The sequence below is a fragment of the Culex pipiens genome, chromosome 1, assembly GCF_016801865.2.
Source record: "Culex pipiens pallens isolate TS chromosome 1, TS_CPP_V2, whole genome shotgun sequence".
Taxonomy (NCBI): Eukaryota; Metazoa; Arthropoda; class Insecta; order Diptera; family Culicidae; genus Culex; species Culex pipiens.
Window position 1 is genome coordinate 38,636,459 of NC_068937.1, and position 16,691 is coordinate 38,653,149.

The following is a 16,691-nucleotide window of genomic DNA, read 5'->3' on the forward strand; positions in this document are numbered from 1 at the left end:
ATCTCGGCAACTAAAAATTAGCTAACATGAGCAATATTTTTTGAAATTGGAAAACTGTGAATTTTTCAAAAAGTTACCTAAAAATTGCTAAACGGTGCTCTTTATCAAAATTTTACTAATAAAGTTCTTTACGACTGCAAATTAGTTTTACATTTAGAATATTCAATAATTAGTTTAGTTTCAAAATATCTTCTTAGGGCATACGGGAGACACCAAGATCCCAGAATAAAAAAAAATTGTGTAGAGAACTCTCTCTTTCTCTCTTAATTTTAAATATTTTGAAAACACGTTAAAAATTATAATCAATGTAGGAAAAAGCATTAAAATTATTACATAAAAAAATCTGCCCCTGATTTTGCGGGACAATATTACACAGTGAGAACACAGGCTTAGGTTTGGCCTAGCTGGCTCTTATTCGAGCGGGATTCTTTTCTCACTGACACTGAATAAGTGGTAGTTGACATAAAGTTTAAAACATATTATTCCGGAGGTGTTTTAAGTTATATTATGTTTAGTCCTGATTAATATTTTTTTTTATTTTTTGAATTTATGGTCACGTTACTATTTACAAAAGAATATAAAATATTATATTAAGTTTAATTCGGAAGAGCATAAAATTTTTAAAACAAATAATTGCAAGGCAACTGTCGTCACCTGTAATGCATTTTACAATCCATTTTTCTTGAAAGAATAAACATCTTCACACTTGGATATTATTTATCTTGATAAACTATTTTACATAATTATTTACAACAGGAAAAAAGTGCAAACTTTCTTAACAAAAATAATATTTAAAAACATGAGCGCAATATAAATTATGAAACTTCAATCAGGAATACATTTAAATCTGAATTTGTTAAAAGTGCTGTTGGATTGTGTTTAATTAGAAAAATGCCAAACCAACGCGGTTTTACTGTACCAGAGCGGGCATTGTTCCTCAGACACGAACCCATTTAGCGCCTGCACAAACCATCTCCAATTTTCACCTAGAGAGTGCGCCACCACACACTCAGAGCCGCCAACGCAACCTGTCGGCAAACCCCACCCTTCATGACGCAACACACGCACACATGCTCACCCTTTTCCCTGACAGCCGCCGTCGTCGGCGGAGAGAAAGAGGAAAAGTCAAATTTTCAAGCTTCGTCGTCGTCGTCGCAGCAGGCGATTGAGAGTGCAGCACCCACAAAATCGGTCGACGGCCGTGTAGCGGCCCCGCAGGAAAAAAAGTGCAGTTTTTCTGAGAAAAACCTCCCCTTTCCGGTGGAAATTATCGCGAAAAGTTGCGCCGCGTTCGGGCGCGGTCGTTGCGAGGGTAAAGTGCGCGAAAAACGGGCGATTTTCCGGCGAAAAGTGCGTTTTTCTTGCGCGACAAACGCTGAATTTGCTTTTCTTACTTTTTTTTTTCGTCGACGGCAGACATTCATTCAGGAGGAAGGGTGCGTGCGTGTGTGTGTGAGAGAGAGGGAGGGAGACGGAGAGAGAGAGAAAGCAACAAAAGGTGCATCGCGAAACCGGAGAAGAACTTTCTGAAGTGAGGTTAGAATTTTGGGTGTTTTTGTTTGCTAATTTTGGGGAGGATTGAATTTGCAAAACTTTGGATTATTTTGGTAATCTTCAAAGAATCAGTTAATTTATCTTGTATTATTGGTAATGAAAGATCAGAATTTGTTGCATCACGAATGATAGGAATTTAATTTGTTTTTAGTTTATTGAAATTTAATGATAATTATTAGGATTTTTTGTTTTCAAAGGTACTTATAATGTTTTGCATATCAAAGAACTTTGTCTAGAAAATTAAAATTTTGCTTTTCTACAAATTATTAAGATTAGATATGTCGCCCTTAAGTAAATAGTTGAAATTGTTGTTCTTTTCAAATGAATTAAAATTTGCAATATGTTGAATAGGTGTGTCCAAAAAAGTTAGAACTCGCAATAAGGTCGCAGTAATATGAAGATAGATTAAAATGTAATTTATATGTTGATTGTTTATTTCTGACGAGAGCCTGTTAGATTACTACACTTTTTATTAGATTAATGAATTACTCAACTCTGCTATTTTTTGGATTCATAGAGAAATCCATACCGTCATCTGGGGTGAATCGGGAAAGCTGTTTTTGCCTTATTGTTGCACAATACTTAGATATGTTTGATTGGTTTCGTAAAAAACAGTACAACATTTTCCTATCTTCATTCTTTAAAGTTCTCTAAAAACAGTTGTCCCTATTCAAATTGTAGTCCCGATTTGCCCCAGTTGACGGAACCTCCATATTTATTCTAACACAAACTACCTAGAACCAGCGAGATAATGTTACGGTGCTAATTTACTTTAGGCTTAGGTTAATGTAATTACAGAATGCCTTAGACTTTAGACAGAGAGATGTTAAGCATACAAAACATTACTTAAAGAAGTGACCAGGTCTTAAGTGGGTGATTGGGAAACGACCCTCCAAGAACATGGTCGTACAAAGTACCTACTTCCAGCATAATCTCCGAAAAAAGTACACCTGAAGATCACCACAAGGAGATGTTGATGTTGAGCTCCTCTTGCAACCGATGGCGTGCAGTCATTACCAACCCAAAAAAAGCATGCCAAGACGGATACTTTGGTCGTGGCTGCAGTTGATCTGCTGGATATCGTAAACAAGTCGCTGTCGCAAGGTGAATTCCCAGACGCGGTGATTCCAATCCAAAACGTTCTAAAATCCAAAAATCCGGAAGACCACAGACCTATCAACATGTTGCCGCTGTACGCGAAAGCCATGGAGACAATCGTGAAGGAATAACTGATGGCTAGCGTGGTTCACGTTTCTATGAAAAAGACAAAAGTTGTTATTTTGTCTTGCATCAACCGGAATTTCGTTCTTTTATGTCCCCAGAAGCACTCCTGAAAATTTGAGCCCATTTGGTAAGGTCTAGGAGCTCCAGTTTTAATTTGAAATTTATATGGGATTTTGATTTATTTTCCATGGGAAACTATCTTTTTTTACATTGTATTAGGAATTTTTTTTTATAAATCGATGAAATGACTTGATTCTTATAGTAGGAGATAGGTTTTGAACTGGGGAACAACTTTGTAGAACATACCAACATGCTAGGAAGTGACCCTTTAAAGATACAGATACTTTTAGATGGTGGCTTTTGAAGGGGCTTTACTGTGTGGGGTGAAACGGGCTAGCTGGCGTAAGTTCAAGATATCTTTGGTTTTTAATCGATGGTGCTTTGACTTTTTCTAGTCATATTTACAAAGTTATTTTTAGAACATTTATTTATAGACAAGCATGGGCTACGGTTTTGGCCAGCAGTGTTTTGTGAGTTTTCAACGATAGCAAAATCTTTTCCTTGGACAATCTGGCCACCGGTGTTGTTCCAGGTTATCAAATGGATGATGAGACAGTTCGGACACCGGCACTGTTCCGGGTTGGCGGTTTGCTGTTTGTCAAATATGTTTTACAAGAATTGGTGGACAGTTTCGACACCGGCATTGTTCCGGGTTGGCGGTTGGCGGGTTATCAAAGACTGTTCTTGTTAGGGGATCGACACAGTTGTCTGTCGATCAGTTAAGAAGTTTGAAAAGATGGGAGGACGGGGAGGGGCTGGTCACGCTTACGAAATTGGTCGGGATTGAAGGATATAGTTTGGGAGTCGATTTAATCAGGGGTTAGTTTCAGATTGGGAATTGCATTTCGGGACAGAACCTAAAGTAAACAACACTGTTTCGATTGTTTGTGTATTTCAGTTTTTTATAACAAATAATTAAAACAATCAACGCAATAACTCATTTTAACAGCTGTTGATAAGGTTGAAAATAGATTCAAAACTCCTACTTCAACCTCGCATGTCTCTGATGTACGGTGTTGCCGCGCACGAAGCTTTGCGTCCGCCCGACGCGTAGGATATTGTTGCGCGTACGGTGTTGGCACGCACTCCGCTCTGCGTCCACGTGATGCGCCCGATTTTCGAGCACTCCATCAGCGCGCATGGCCCTGCTCTACCAGATGCTTGGAGCGAATGAAGCGCTCTAGTCGAATCCACCAGCCAATCAGCTCAACCTGTGCACGATTGATCCGTCCTCGCGCTCAGGGACAGGAACACCAAACCTACGGAAACAGATGTAGTTAGCTCTCAATGTTCTCACTCGAACTTAGTTTGATCTTACCCCGTTCGGTCCATGGGGCGTTTTTTCTAGCTTCAGTTACTCCTGTAGTTATCCGTGTGCTTCGAGTACCGCTCTTGTTGTCTGAGTTGGGCAATTTATTGGTATCGGTGAGACTCCGCGTGGTTCAGCGAACATACATCTTGTTTCCATGTCTGCTTGACCTTGATAATGGGCCGTGCTTCACTTGTACCCGTGTTTGCGGTGGTGACCTTTAACTTTTGAGAATGAGGAAAACTTGGTCAGAGATAGGCGTCATTTGCTGCTGACTCGCTTACGGTTGATTTCTGGCGTGCGATTCGTCTCTCCTGCCGTCTCCACTCTCGCGCGTCCGATCTAGATCGGAGTCGTCCTAGGGTGCATAGCCGGTGTGTCTCCGTGTGCGTCTGAACGCTCTTGCTCACCTGAGACAGGGTCTTAATTATTGTCTGCCAGCTTGTTCCTAAATACCTTCACCTACGTCGTGCGTCCGATCCAGCTGGCGGTGTTCAGAAACGTCGTTCTCGGCGCTTCATACAGGGCGAGGTTCTCGTTGTTCTCCGCTTTGACCTTCCCGAAGTACTCGTTGGATGTTGTCGGGATTTGCGACGTGCTGATTTTTTCTGTATGGCCTCGTGCTCTTCACCTGGTCCACCTCTACAGAGCGCTAATGGTCGGTCCGGCTCAGAGAGCTGTGATATCTGCGGGTAATGTGATGGATATACACTTTGGCAGCTATAGTGGAACTAACTCTTACCGATCCCCTAACAAGAACAGTCTTTGATAACCCGCCAACCGCCAACCCGGAACAATGCCGGTGTCGAAACTGTCCACCAATTCTTGTAAAACATATTTGACAAACAGCAAACCGCCAACCCGGAACAGTGCCGGTGTCCGAACTGTCTCATCATCCATTTGATAACCTGGAACAACACCGGTGGCCAGATTGTCCAAGGAAAAGATTTTGCTATCGTTGAAAACTCACAAAACACTGCTGGCCAAAACCGTAGCCCATGCTTGTCTATAAATAAATGTTCTAAAAATAACTTTGTAAATATGACTAGAAAAAGTCAAAGCACCATCGATTAAAAACCAAAGATATCTTGAACTTACGCCAGCTAGCCCGTTTCACCCCACACAGTAAAGCCCCTTCAAAAGCCACCATCTAAAAGTATCTGTATCTTTAAAGGGTCACTTCCTAGCATGTTGGTATGTTCTACAAAGTTGTTCCCCAGTTCAAAACCTATCTCCTACTATAAGAATCAAGTCATTTCATCGATTTATAAAAAAAATTCCTAATACAATGTAAAAAAAGATAGTTTCCCATGGAAAATAAATCAAAATCCCATATAAATTTCAAATTAAAACTGGAGCTCCTAGACCTTACCAAATGGGCTCAAATTTTCAGGAGTGCTTCTGGGGACATAAAAGAACGAAATTCCGGTTGATGCAAGACAAAATAACAACTTTTGTCTTTTTCATAGAAACGTGAACCACGCTACTGATGGCGTTCATTGATCGCACTGGTGTGCTGCTGAAGGAACAATCTGGTTTTCACAAACATCACTCCTGTGAATCGGCGCTGAATCGACAGCTGTTGAAGTGGAAGCTGTGTATTGAAGAAGGAACAATCGTTCTCTCAGTCTTCGTGGATCTGAAGCGGGCCTTCGAAACCATTGACCGGACGAAACTTATAGGCATACCCAAGAAAGGCGGAGCAGTTTTCTGGTAAACCGGACGCAAGTTGCAAGGGACAATAGAGCGGTGTCATCAGGATCAGCAGTCAAGCTCGGAGTACCACAAGAAATCGCGAAGGCATAGTGTATGGTTGTGACGGCATGGCAGAACAACGACTGCAGACGGCGTGTACAGATGGATGGAGGAGTTGTGGTGCGGGTGGAGACGATTAAATACCTCAGAGTTATGCTGGATACAAAACTGAACATCAACGAATATATTGATTATAACCTACAACATTAACTTGTGTTCCCGTCTCCAGTCACGCAAGCTGCTGTACGCCGACGACCTCAAAATCTTCCGGTGAATTGGCGATTCTGACGACGTCCGTGCTTACCATGAAGACGTGCTGCTTCGCTGGTGCGTTCAGAACGGAATGGAAGTGAACCAAATCTTGCGGAGTACAACATAGGCCGATCCACACTCAAACGTGTTCACTCCATCGTAGCCTTGGGCGTCACGATTGACTGCAAGATGGATTTCAACCAGCACGTCTCCATCTCCGTGGCCAAATCGTACGCTATGACACTAGAGGAGCTGACAAAATTGCAGAACTGGAAAAAGGCATGCACGCAGAACTCGCTGTTTTACAAAGGATTTAAACTTAACAACCAGCTTCAAGAGAATGCAAGGACGATAAGCAACACCAACGCGTTTAAACGAAGCTGCAAGGAGTTCGTACGCCAACGGCCGTTGGATTAGAAGTGACCCACGATGGTACTGTGAGGAAGAGCACGTTATGACTGTCGGCCATCCTAATTTTTGGTACCCTCACTGCTCGTATTGGACCAAGTGACGACGGGGACCAGTTCGAGGTTGTGGAGGAATTTGTACACCTCGGATCGAATCCTCTCTGCAGTCATGTATATTGCTAAAACATCCTTTGATTCAAATGAAGACCTTGAAACTCCCTATCGTTGTTTTAACGACAACCCTTTCTCTTCTTTCAGGGCCCCCCAAAACCCGCAACGACGGAGAGCAGAATGAAGCGGAAGGCGTCTGCGGGCGTCGACCTGACCACCCAGACGCTGCTGGACTTTGACCTCGGTGAGAGCTCGTCCGATTCGGACTTTCGCATCGAGGACCACGACGACGACAGCGACGACTGCTCGGCCGGTTCGAAGGAGGACGACGACGATGGGGGTGGGGGAGGTGGTGGTGGCGGCTCGGATGACGACGATGATGATGATGATGATGGGAACAGCGGGTCGAGTGATGGGTCGGACGAGGGAGATGAGGATGAGGGGAGTGAGGACAGTGGAACGACGGGGAGTGGTTCCAAGGGGAAGGAGAAGGAGGGGGAGAAGGTGGTGGAGGTGGTGAAGAAGGTGGTGAGTTTGGAGGAGGCGTTGAAGAAGAGCGTGAAGGGGATGGACAAGGCGACGTTGAAGTTGCTGTCGGCGTCGATTTGCTGTGCGTGTTTGGGCGATCGGAGTGACGATCAGAACGAGATTGTGGAGTGCGATGGGTGCGGGGTGACGGTGCACGAGGGTTGCTACGGGGTTAGTGAGAGTACGAGCGTGAGCAGTACGGTGTCGTCGTGTTCGACGGAGCCGTGGTTCTGTGAGGCGTGTAAGGCCGGGGTGAGCGATCCGGACTGCGAGCTGTGTCCGAACAAGGGTGGGATTTTCAAGGAGACGGACGTGGGGAAGTGGGTGCACCTGGTTTGTGCGCTGTACGTGCCGGGGGTGGCGTTCGGGGAGGTTGACCAGCTGTCGTCGGTGACGCTGTTCGAGATGCCGTACAACAAGTGGGGCGCCAAAACGTGCAGCTTGTGTGATGATGCGAAGTACGCGAGGACGGGCGTTTGTATCGGGTGTGACGCCGGGATGTGTAAGACGTACTTTCACGTGACTTGTGCGCAGTACGCTGGGTTGCTGTCGGAGGCGCACTCGGAGGAGGCGGACCAGGCGGATCCGTTTTACGCGCACTGTAAGATCCACTCGGATAAGACGTTGATCAAACACCGGAAGAGGAACTACAACGCGATCCGGTTGAAGGGCATTCAGCGGAAGATGGAGCAGGAAGCGAAACGGTTGGAGAAGCCTTCGCCGGAGCAGGTGAGGATTGAGCGGAAGTTGGCCAAGCACCGGAAGAAGTACGTGCACCACAAGGAGACGAAGAATCCTCCGTGGGTTCCGACGCAGAAGATGCCACGGTTGATCACGACTTCGGCGACGGCCTGCAAGAAGCTGTTGCTGAAGGCGGAACTCATGGGCATTGACACTGCTGCGATGGAGTTCCAGGAGGCGCAGATGACCGCGTTGGCGGATGTCCGCAAGAAGTGGCACATTCCACCGGCGTTCAGCGTCGAGTTCATCGGGTATTACCTGGATCGTACGGTGCGTCTTAAGGAGATCAAGAAGAATCTGCAGCAGCAGGTCACCTCGAATCAGCAGCTGTTGGACGAGCAGCAACGACTCCGGGACAAGTACGACTCTACGATGAAGATCAACCAGGAAGCGCTGAACCAGAACGATGATCTGAAGGACGCCATCCGGAAGCTGTACGACGACATTCACGCTCTCTGCCCGAACAAGGCTCTGATCCCGATCGAGCAGATCGGGAAACCACCGTCGGTCCCTCCAATGGTCGCAAACCCCAGCGTAGTGATCAACACGCCCAGCTCAACGCCCCCTGCTCGTACCATAACGGTCCCAACGGCCGCCGCCCTCAAAATGGGCGTCGGATTCCCACTGCAGAACCTCATCGCCCCGGGCAAACGGGACGACACCGGCCGAATTCTCAGCACCCAGTGCAAGCAAAACAGCGAAGAACTGCTGAACGAGTGCGGAATCTGCAAGCGCTGCTCCGACCAGCACCTCCTCGCCAAGTGCGACACCTGTCATCTGTACTACCACCTCGGCTGTCTCAACCCACCACTCACGCGGCACCCCAAAAAGTCCAAACTGTACGGCTGGCAGTGCTCCGAGTGCGACAAGTCGGACGACTCTGGCCCCGAGCACGTAATCCTGCCGAAAGCCCCGCGCAAGTCCCGAACCCGGTACAGCAAGGACGGCATCATCGTCCCGTACGACATGCCCTCGCCAGAGTTTGAAAAGTCCCCGGAAAGCACACCCGTCGTGTCCGTTGCGCCAACCTCCCAGCCCAAACGACCCCGCAAGAGTGGCACCGGAGATAGTCCCAGCAAGGTGGCGGTCGCAAACGGTATCGAGACGAAGGACCTGCTGCTGGAGATCCCGAAAATCGACCAGGAACTGGCGGAGAAGCTGAGCGCTGGGGAAACCTCGGTGGAGATGTTGACGCCGAAGGCGTCTGCACCGCCGGTCAAGCGAGGTCGCAAGAAGAAGGTCACCGAACCGACTTCCCCCGATAAGGAGGTTCCAAAGCAGGAAGACGTCAAACCCAAGGTTGAAGTCATCGAAATCCCGGACTCTCCGGTGAAGAAGCCCGAGCAGCCAAAGGAAGAACCCGCTCCGGAGGTCGTGGAACCCCCCGCCAAACCCAAAGAGGTCAAACCGGAAAAGAAGAAGAAACTGAAGACTCCTGCGGAGCCGGCTCCAACGGAGCCTGAACCACCCGCTTCCGCGAGTTCCCAGGAAACGCTCACTTCGGCGGAATCGGCCATCACGTTGACAGCGACCTCCAGCGAATCGCTGGAGCAAGCACCTCCAGCCGCCAAAGCGACCATCGAACCGGCTCCGGACGGCGTGGAAGTTCCACCTGCGGTGGACGCCGCCACGGCCGGCACGTCCGGAACCGGCGGCTTTTCCTCGTCGTCCTCGTCGCACAAGCACAGCAAGCGGAAAAAGGAAAAGCACCGCAATCGGTCCCCGCACGAGGACGGATCGCCCGCGAAGGAGCACAAGCGCAAACGGAAGCGGAAGAACCACGACATGGAGAATCCGAACGACGTTCCTGGTTTTGTCGCATCCGGTGGGGAGGACAACCGACCGCGGATTAAGATCAAGGTAGGGTTGAAGAGTGGTCCAAACTTTTACAGCGTTGATCAACGGAAGTTCTTGTCTTTGCAGATCAAATCGGTGCTGGACGGTTCCAACACGCACACCATCTTCTACGTTCCGAACGACAGCATAGTCGGAGAGGAACCGCCGCGGCCTTCGGCCAGCAGCGAAGCGTTGACGGTAAGTTCCATCAACCTTCCGCGGTACCCCCGCATTCAACCAACCTTCTCTTCCAGACGAGTACCCCGCTGGCATCCCCCGTCGTAACTCCGGCCACTCCGCCGCCACCGGAAAAACTCAAACCAACGCCACGACCACAATCGTCCCTCGCGGCATCCGTATCGGCTCCAGTAATCTCGCAGAATCCACCACCCACGAAACCCGCAAGCTCCGGTGGACGGGGAGGCGCTCGCGGAGGCCGGCGGCTTAGCATCGGACGGCCCAGCAGGGCCAGCTTGGCGAACCTGTCCGCGGGAAGCACCGGCAGCAGTAACAACACATCGTCGATGGGTGGCGCCGCTGGCGGCGCGGAATCGATGCGCTGTGACGTGTGTCAGGGGCCGGGCAGTGCGAGCAACGTTGTGCAGTGGGTTTTGACGACACGCGGGTTTTGTCTGGGTCAATTCTGAATTTTGCGTTCTTCCAGGTGCGACGAATGTCACAAGAACTACCACTTTGGCTGTTTGGACCCGCCGGTGAAGAAGTCTCCGAAGCGACGCGGCTACTCCTGGCACTGTGCCGACTGTGATCCGACGGTAGGTTGAATTGATACGGCGATAATTCGGTTTTTTTCTTTCAGCGTAAGCGAGACGCTGATCGCTACCTCTTGGGCATAATCGACATCAGAACCTAAAATAGTGGGAAGAGCAAACCAAGGAAGCGCTGTCTTGATTCGGATGCTTACTGAAACCACACTAGTTACGTACAATCAAGAAGAATTAAGGATCCGGAACAAACGGAAACCAGCGGTGACCGGATGTCGAATTAGGACTTCCACTAGCCTCACTTCGATGGGAGCACCCTCATTCTTTCCAACGAATTGCGGGTCCGCGGCCTCGACATCGTGGAGCTGCAGGAGGTGTGCTGGAAGGGTAAGGACCAGTGGGAGTACGGTGACTACACTATGTATTGGAGCGGCGGCATTACACTGGAGCTGGAGACAGCTTTAATCGTGTTGGGCGGAATGTCGAAACACGTAATTCGGTGGTGGTCAGTCCTTGAATCAAGGACCGATTTTTCAATCTGAGCATCATCAATGTGCACAGCCCGCTCATGGGAAGCTTCTTGACCGCGAGTACAGGAAGTGTCCAAAACACGACGTCGGCACTTATCGGACATAATCGACGTCAGAACCTACCGTGGCGCGGACATCGACTCGGACCACTACCTGGTGGCGGCAAAGCTGCGCCAACGCTTGTCAGAAGTCAACAAAATTATGAACCGTCGCCCGCAGCAGTATAATCTGGAGAGGCTCAAGGATCCTGAGGTCGCTACCTAGTACGCGCGGGAACTCGAAGCTGCGTTGTCTGACGAGAGTGAGTTCGCCGAAGCCTCTCCGAAGGCCGGCTGGCGCAGTAGGGAAGCGGCATCGCGCGCCATCGGGTACGTGGACCGAGTTTGACGGAACGGCTGGTTCGACGAGTAATGTCAGGCGATTTGAGACGAAAAGAAAGCAGCGCGAGACAAGCGGCCGCTGCATAACAGTCGTGGGAACAAGGAGTCGTACAAACAGTTGCGAAGACAGCAAACCCATCTTTTTCGGGATAAGAAGCGCCGCTTGGAAGAGTTGGAGTGCCAGGACATGGAACAGCTGTATCGCTCCAACGAAACGCGCAAGTTCTACAAGAAACTCAGTCAATCCCGGAATGGTTGCCGCGAGCCGAAATGTGACGAGCACCTAAACGGCCCGGAGGCGGAGTATCGGAAACGACGTCAGCGGTATGGTGGACGGCGGAGACGAGCCAGCACCCACGATGAGAGAAGTTAGGGATGCCATCAAGAAGCTGAAGAACAACAAAGCAGCGGGTAAGGATAATATCGGTGAGGAACTCATCAAGATGGGCCCGGAAAAGCTGGCGGCCTGTCTACACCGGCTGAGAAAGTCAAGTTCTGGGACACAGAACAGCTACCCGAGGAGTGGAAAGAGGGAGTTATATGCCCGATCTACAAGAAGGGGGACAAGTTGGAATGTGAGAACTATCTAGCTATCACTATTCTCAACGTGGCCTACAAAGTGCTGTCTCAGATCATCTTTTGTCGTCTGTCGGAGCGAGCAAAGGATTTCGTAGGGACGTACCAAGCCGGTTTCGTGGAGGGGAAATCGACGACGGACCAAATCCTCCAAACGCACCACCTGTTCATCGATTTCAAAGCCGCGTACGACTCGGGCGATCGCGAAGAGCTATGGAAGATCATGTACTAGAACGGTTTTCCCGGGAAGCTGATCAGAATGGAGAAATCAACGATGGAGCGCGGTGCAGCGTGAAGATCTCGGGAGCGATGTCCGACCCGATCGAATCGCACAAGGGACTGCGACAAGGCGACGGTATCTTCGGCCTCTGTTTCAACATTGGGTTTGAAGGTGTTATGAGGCGGGTGGGCTTCACCATGCGGGGCACGATTATCAACCGGTCCAGCCAGTTCATCTGCTATGCCGACGACATGGACATTGTCCGCAGAACGTTCGAGGAGGTGGCCAGGAAATACACTGATACGAAGCGGGAAGCGGAGAATGTTGGATTGAAGGTGAATGTGGCGAAGACAAAGTATCTGCTGGCAGGAGGAACCGAGTCTCTTAGGGCTCGCATAGGACCGAGCATGACGGTCGACGGTGACGAGTTCGAGGTTGTGGAGGAGTTTGTGTACCTTGGATCGTTGGTGACGTCGGACAACAACTGCAACAGAGGAGAACCTGCAAGCGCATGATGTTTTCGAACGGCGAGTGCTTAGGACAATCTTTGGACGAAGCCATGACCGCAGCAGCTCCAAACGCGCCGAATTCCACCAATAGACCCCAGACAGGATCCGAAAGTGGAAGGACGCAGGAAGCAGCCATGAAAACACTGGCTATCACGCCGGTGTAACTTTAAAGGTGGAACAAGACGAGGTGCTCTACAGCTCGGTAGAACTGTTGAGCATATTCACCGAGTTCAACACCAAGTTAAAGAGAGAGATCTTGGAAGAGGAAAAAGTACCAGATGATTGGGCAGCCTACAAAACTAGTTGTGAAATAATTTACGGAGATTTATGAGCCCACAGAGATCTAATTTTTAGGAGTTTGACTCCGTCAGAATTAGAGCTATTGTTAAGTCTTGAAGGGCCGGCTTGTTTGTAACATCATGTTATATTTACTTTTCCCTTTCAGGACACGGAAACCAACTGAAGAAGCACTGCCGAAACAGACCAGTAATGGCGCCCGGTTTTTGCACCAAAAACAGTGATACCAACTGCTTACGCTGCAGCAGCACGAGAATCACTGAATTCCAAGCCACTCAGTCAACGCGAGAAAAAGTATTTTCCTTCTAAATTTCTGCATGAACCGCATTTGTGCGCCCAAAACTCTGAACTTTTATCTGTGAATTGTAAGTAAAAGCAGCCCGAAAAAGAACAAAAACGAAAAGAAATGTGTCTCAATAAATGGTATAATTTATTTTGTAACAAAAGAAAATATTTGTTTTTATGCGTCCCCCATCTCGACATCGTCCAGCACCAGATCGTCGAGCATCTCCTCCAGGGTGATGCGCGGCACCGACGGGTCCGCCATATCGTTGACGTCCACCGGCATCGACTGCTGCCTGGCGGCGTCCTTGAAGATGTTGACGTTCTGGCGCATCTCCGGATCCTCCTCCAGGTCCTCGAGGAACTCGTTGTAGTCGGCCTCGATGTCCGTGTCCAGCGCGACGTCCTCGGTGAGGTGCTTGAGCTTCCAGTTGCGGGACTGTTTGCGCTGGGATTTGTCGTAGTACTTCTTGACCAGCAGCAGCTCCGGAATCGCGTCCTGTTTGAGCTTTTCAAAGTTGCCGTTGTTGATGTTGGCCTCGGCCAGGTCGTACCCGAGCACGGAGTCGCCCACCTTGAGGAGATGGCCCAGGTGGGACCGGGTGTGGATTGTGTTCTCGTTGATACCCAACTCGGACGCTTTGACGACCCAAACGTCGGCGAGGACGTGCCTGAACGAGACCGGGCCCTGGCCGGGGAAGTTTTTCTTCTCGTTGTCGCGCACAATCTCCACGTCCATCACGACAAACTCCACCATGTGCTTGGGGTTGCAAATCGCCTCGAAGGGACTCTTCCAGAAGGCCATGTTCTGCACCTCGGCCATCTGCGCCGTCCTCGGATCGATCAGGTGAATCGCGTTGGCCACTTTGGTGACCAGACAGATCGGCGAGATGTGCCCCAAGCTCGTCTGCAGCTTCTTCCCCAGACAGACGAGACTTCCCTTGGAAATCGGGACCACGTCCAGCGCGTACGAATACTTGTAATTGTACGAGTTGCTGTGAATGTCGTGCGAAATCAGCTTCTTGGAGTTGGTCACCTTGACCGGCAGGACGGCCTGCACAAAATCAACCATCTTCCGGGCGTGCGCGTCGGTCGCGTAGTAGAAATCCAATCCCCCGGACGGAGACGGCTTAATCCCAAGCGTATTCTCGTGCGCCTTATGCTTCAAAATCATCTGCTCCAAATAAAACAGCGTCTTCTTGTTGATCGACTTCTGGCGCACCTGGACCAGGCAGCGCCAAAAGTCCTTCGCCTCCGTCCGGTGACAATCGTCGCACATCTGATTGTTCACGGTGAACTCCACCACGAAGACCTGCTGCAGCACGCACCCGTCCATGACCTCCCCATGCACGGTCAGCTTAACCTTGATACGCTTCGAGTGCGGTTCCGTCCAGATAAACCCCGCATCCACCAGCTTCACCTCCTTCAGCCCCTTCAACCGCTTCAAACAAACCGACAGCAGTTCCTTCGACTCCAGACTGCACTGGACCCACTCGCTCGGCGGATTCAGGTAACGCTCGCAGTTCCGGCAGAAGAACACGATCGCCTGCTTCGGAATGTTGGCCGTAATGTCGACGTGCGTCCGCAGACACGCCACGCACATATTCGACGGATTCGGCTCGATCGGAGTTCCGCACTCGCAGCACAAACTGAAAAAAGGAAAAACATTCCAAGGTTATGTTTCCACCCACCACAAAATCCCACAATTTCCACCAACTTACATTTTGTTCTTCATCGAGATTGCACTCGGGCCGGGGGCCACCTCCTGGCTGATGTATTCCATGGCCGTCAAATCTGGAACAGCTTCAAACGCGGAAATGCGACGGATTTACGACGGAGCGAGCGGAACGGACGGTTCGCTCGTGAGCACATGTAAACACGCGAAAGGAAGAAAAATCTGCGAGGCGAGTTGACGCGCATGAAAGAAGAACTGTCAGAAGCTGTCAGAAAGTCTACACAGAATGGGAGTGCGCTGGGGCACCAAATTTCAAGCCAAAAAATCTAAAATCATGCATTTTTATTTATTTAAAAAAAATCAAGCAAAAAAAACTAAAACCTTATTTAAAAAAAAGGTGTGTAAATTTGTATATACACAAGGGTTCGTCAAAATGTATGGAGAAAGGCAACTGTTTCAGTTTTTTACCTGTGGAGGGCGCAATAGTCGTCCAATCTTTATCAATTCTCAGATGTATTCTAAAGTTGTTCTGTTTTCGGCAGAATTCTGTCGAGCTCGAAAACCAAAAATGAGCGTGTATGTGATCAAAATGTGAAAGTATTGAAGAGATTTTTTTTTCGCCGAAAAAAAAACTTTTTTAATTTTTTTTCACAAAAATTAAACATATTTTTGACCGATCCCAGACATGCTAAATGTGATTTTGAATGCAGGAAAATGCATTTCTAATTGTTTTCAGTTGGTTAGACTTCTATTTCCTTTGAAGTTTTAGCAACGGCCTAACTCAAACATTCATAAATTTACAGTACAAGCTGAATCTGAATTTTAGAATTGTTAATTTTTAAATGCTAAATTTTCAATGCTGTTCAATTTTGATGTTTTTTTAATATTTAAAAGTTCTACTTTGTAATTTTTAATTAAATTTTTGTATTATTTTGAATTTTTTTAATTTTTGGTGTCTTAATGTCTAAGTTTTTGTAATTTATAACACTAGACTATGAAAATTACACGCAGAAAAATATTTTGTAGAATCACCCTGTACGAGGTTTGATTCAACAAAATTTTTGTTGAATATAATCAACGCCGATTTTGAAAAAGTTGCTTTGACGTTTAGCGTTGATTCAACAAAAAGCCTTATTTTCAAATCAATAAAACGTTTTGTTGATTCAAATATGCCTTATTTTTCTGCGTGTAACAAACATGCCTGGCTCAACTCGAGAGGAAACATGAACTTTGGGACCTTCAGAAACACGTGAAGCTTACCAAGGCTTTTCAAAAAGTGTATCTCCATGTTGCGCACACACTCTCACTTTTAATTTCTCAATACAATCTTTGGAGAAAAACCATTCGGTCCTGTCTAAAAAAATTTGAAATGGAACCAAAAAATGAAAAGACTTTTCTTCGGACTATTCACTCTGGGTAACTCTGTAGTTTATGTTTCCCCTCGACTTGAATCTACTACGCAATTTTATGTAATTTGTTGTTGGGTAGTGATAAATTCAAAAATTTACAAATTCAAGTATTCAAAAATTAAAAAAAAAAAAGACAAAAATATTAAAATTGAAGAAATGAAAATTTTAAGCTTCGAAATATTAAAAAAATCAAAATCTTAAAACGTTGAAAATTTTTAATTATAAATTTTCAAAATAAACAGAATCATAAATTTGACAAAAACTCGAAAATTAAAAAAAAATAGGATTTTAAAATTGAATGCTCCATAATCCGA

The 16,691-nt window shown here is 47.7% G+C and overlaps 2 protein-coding genes and 1 long non-coding RNA gene across 4 annotated transcripts; 1 reads left to right on the forward strand and 2 right to left on the reverse strand.

The window, feature by feature from the left end:
* Positions 1-1,156: 1,156 nt before the first annotated feature.
* On the forward strand, positions 1,157-13,305 carry LOC120423864 (PHD finger protein 14). The gene is made up of 6 exons (XM_039587813.2): positions 1,157-1,536; positions 6,820-9,801; positions 9,865-9,975; positions 10,032-10,381; positions 10,442-10,550; positions 13,160-13,305. Exons 2-6 carry the CDS (start codon positions 6,853-6,855, stop codon positions 13,175-13,177), a joined length of 3,537 nt encoding a protein of 1,178 aa, XP_039443747.1. The 5' UTR covers positions 1,157-1,536; positions 6,820-6,852; the 3' UTR covers positions 13,178-13,305.
* On the reverse strand, positions 2,783-5,630 carry LOC120423867 (uncharacterized). Of its 2 annotated transcripts, XR_008211984.1 has the most exons (4): positions 4,614-5,630; positions 4,432-4,557; positions 4,157-4,371; positions 2,783-4,097 (listed from the first exon to the last, which is right to left on the reverse strand). It is a non-coding gene; the product is annotated as an uncharacterized LOC120423867 (long non-coding RNA). The 2 variants fall into 2 exon arrangements; XR_005606292.2 differs by having other exon boundaries at positions 4,432-5,630.
* A 113-nt stretch (positions 13,306-13,418) lies between the features above and the next one.
* LOC120423866 (60S ribosomal export protein NMD3) lies at positions 13,419-15,182 on the reverse strand. Its single transcript, XM_039587814.2, has 2 exons — positions 15,015-15,182; positions 13,419-14,942 (listed from the first exon to the last, which is right to left on the reverse strand). The coding sequence occupies exons 1-2, from the start codon at positions 15,074-15,076 to the stop codon at positions 13,472-13,474; spliced, it is 1,533 nt and encodes a 510-aa protein (XP_039443748.1). The 5' UTR covers positions 15,077-15,182; the 3' UTR covers positions 13,419-13,471.
* Between the last annotated feature and the right edge of the window lie 1,509 nt (positions 15,183-16,691).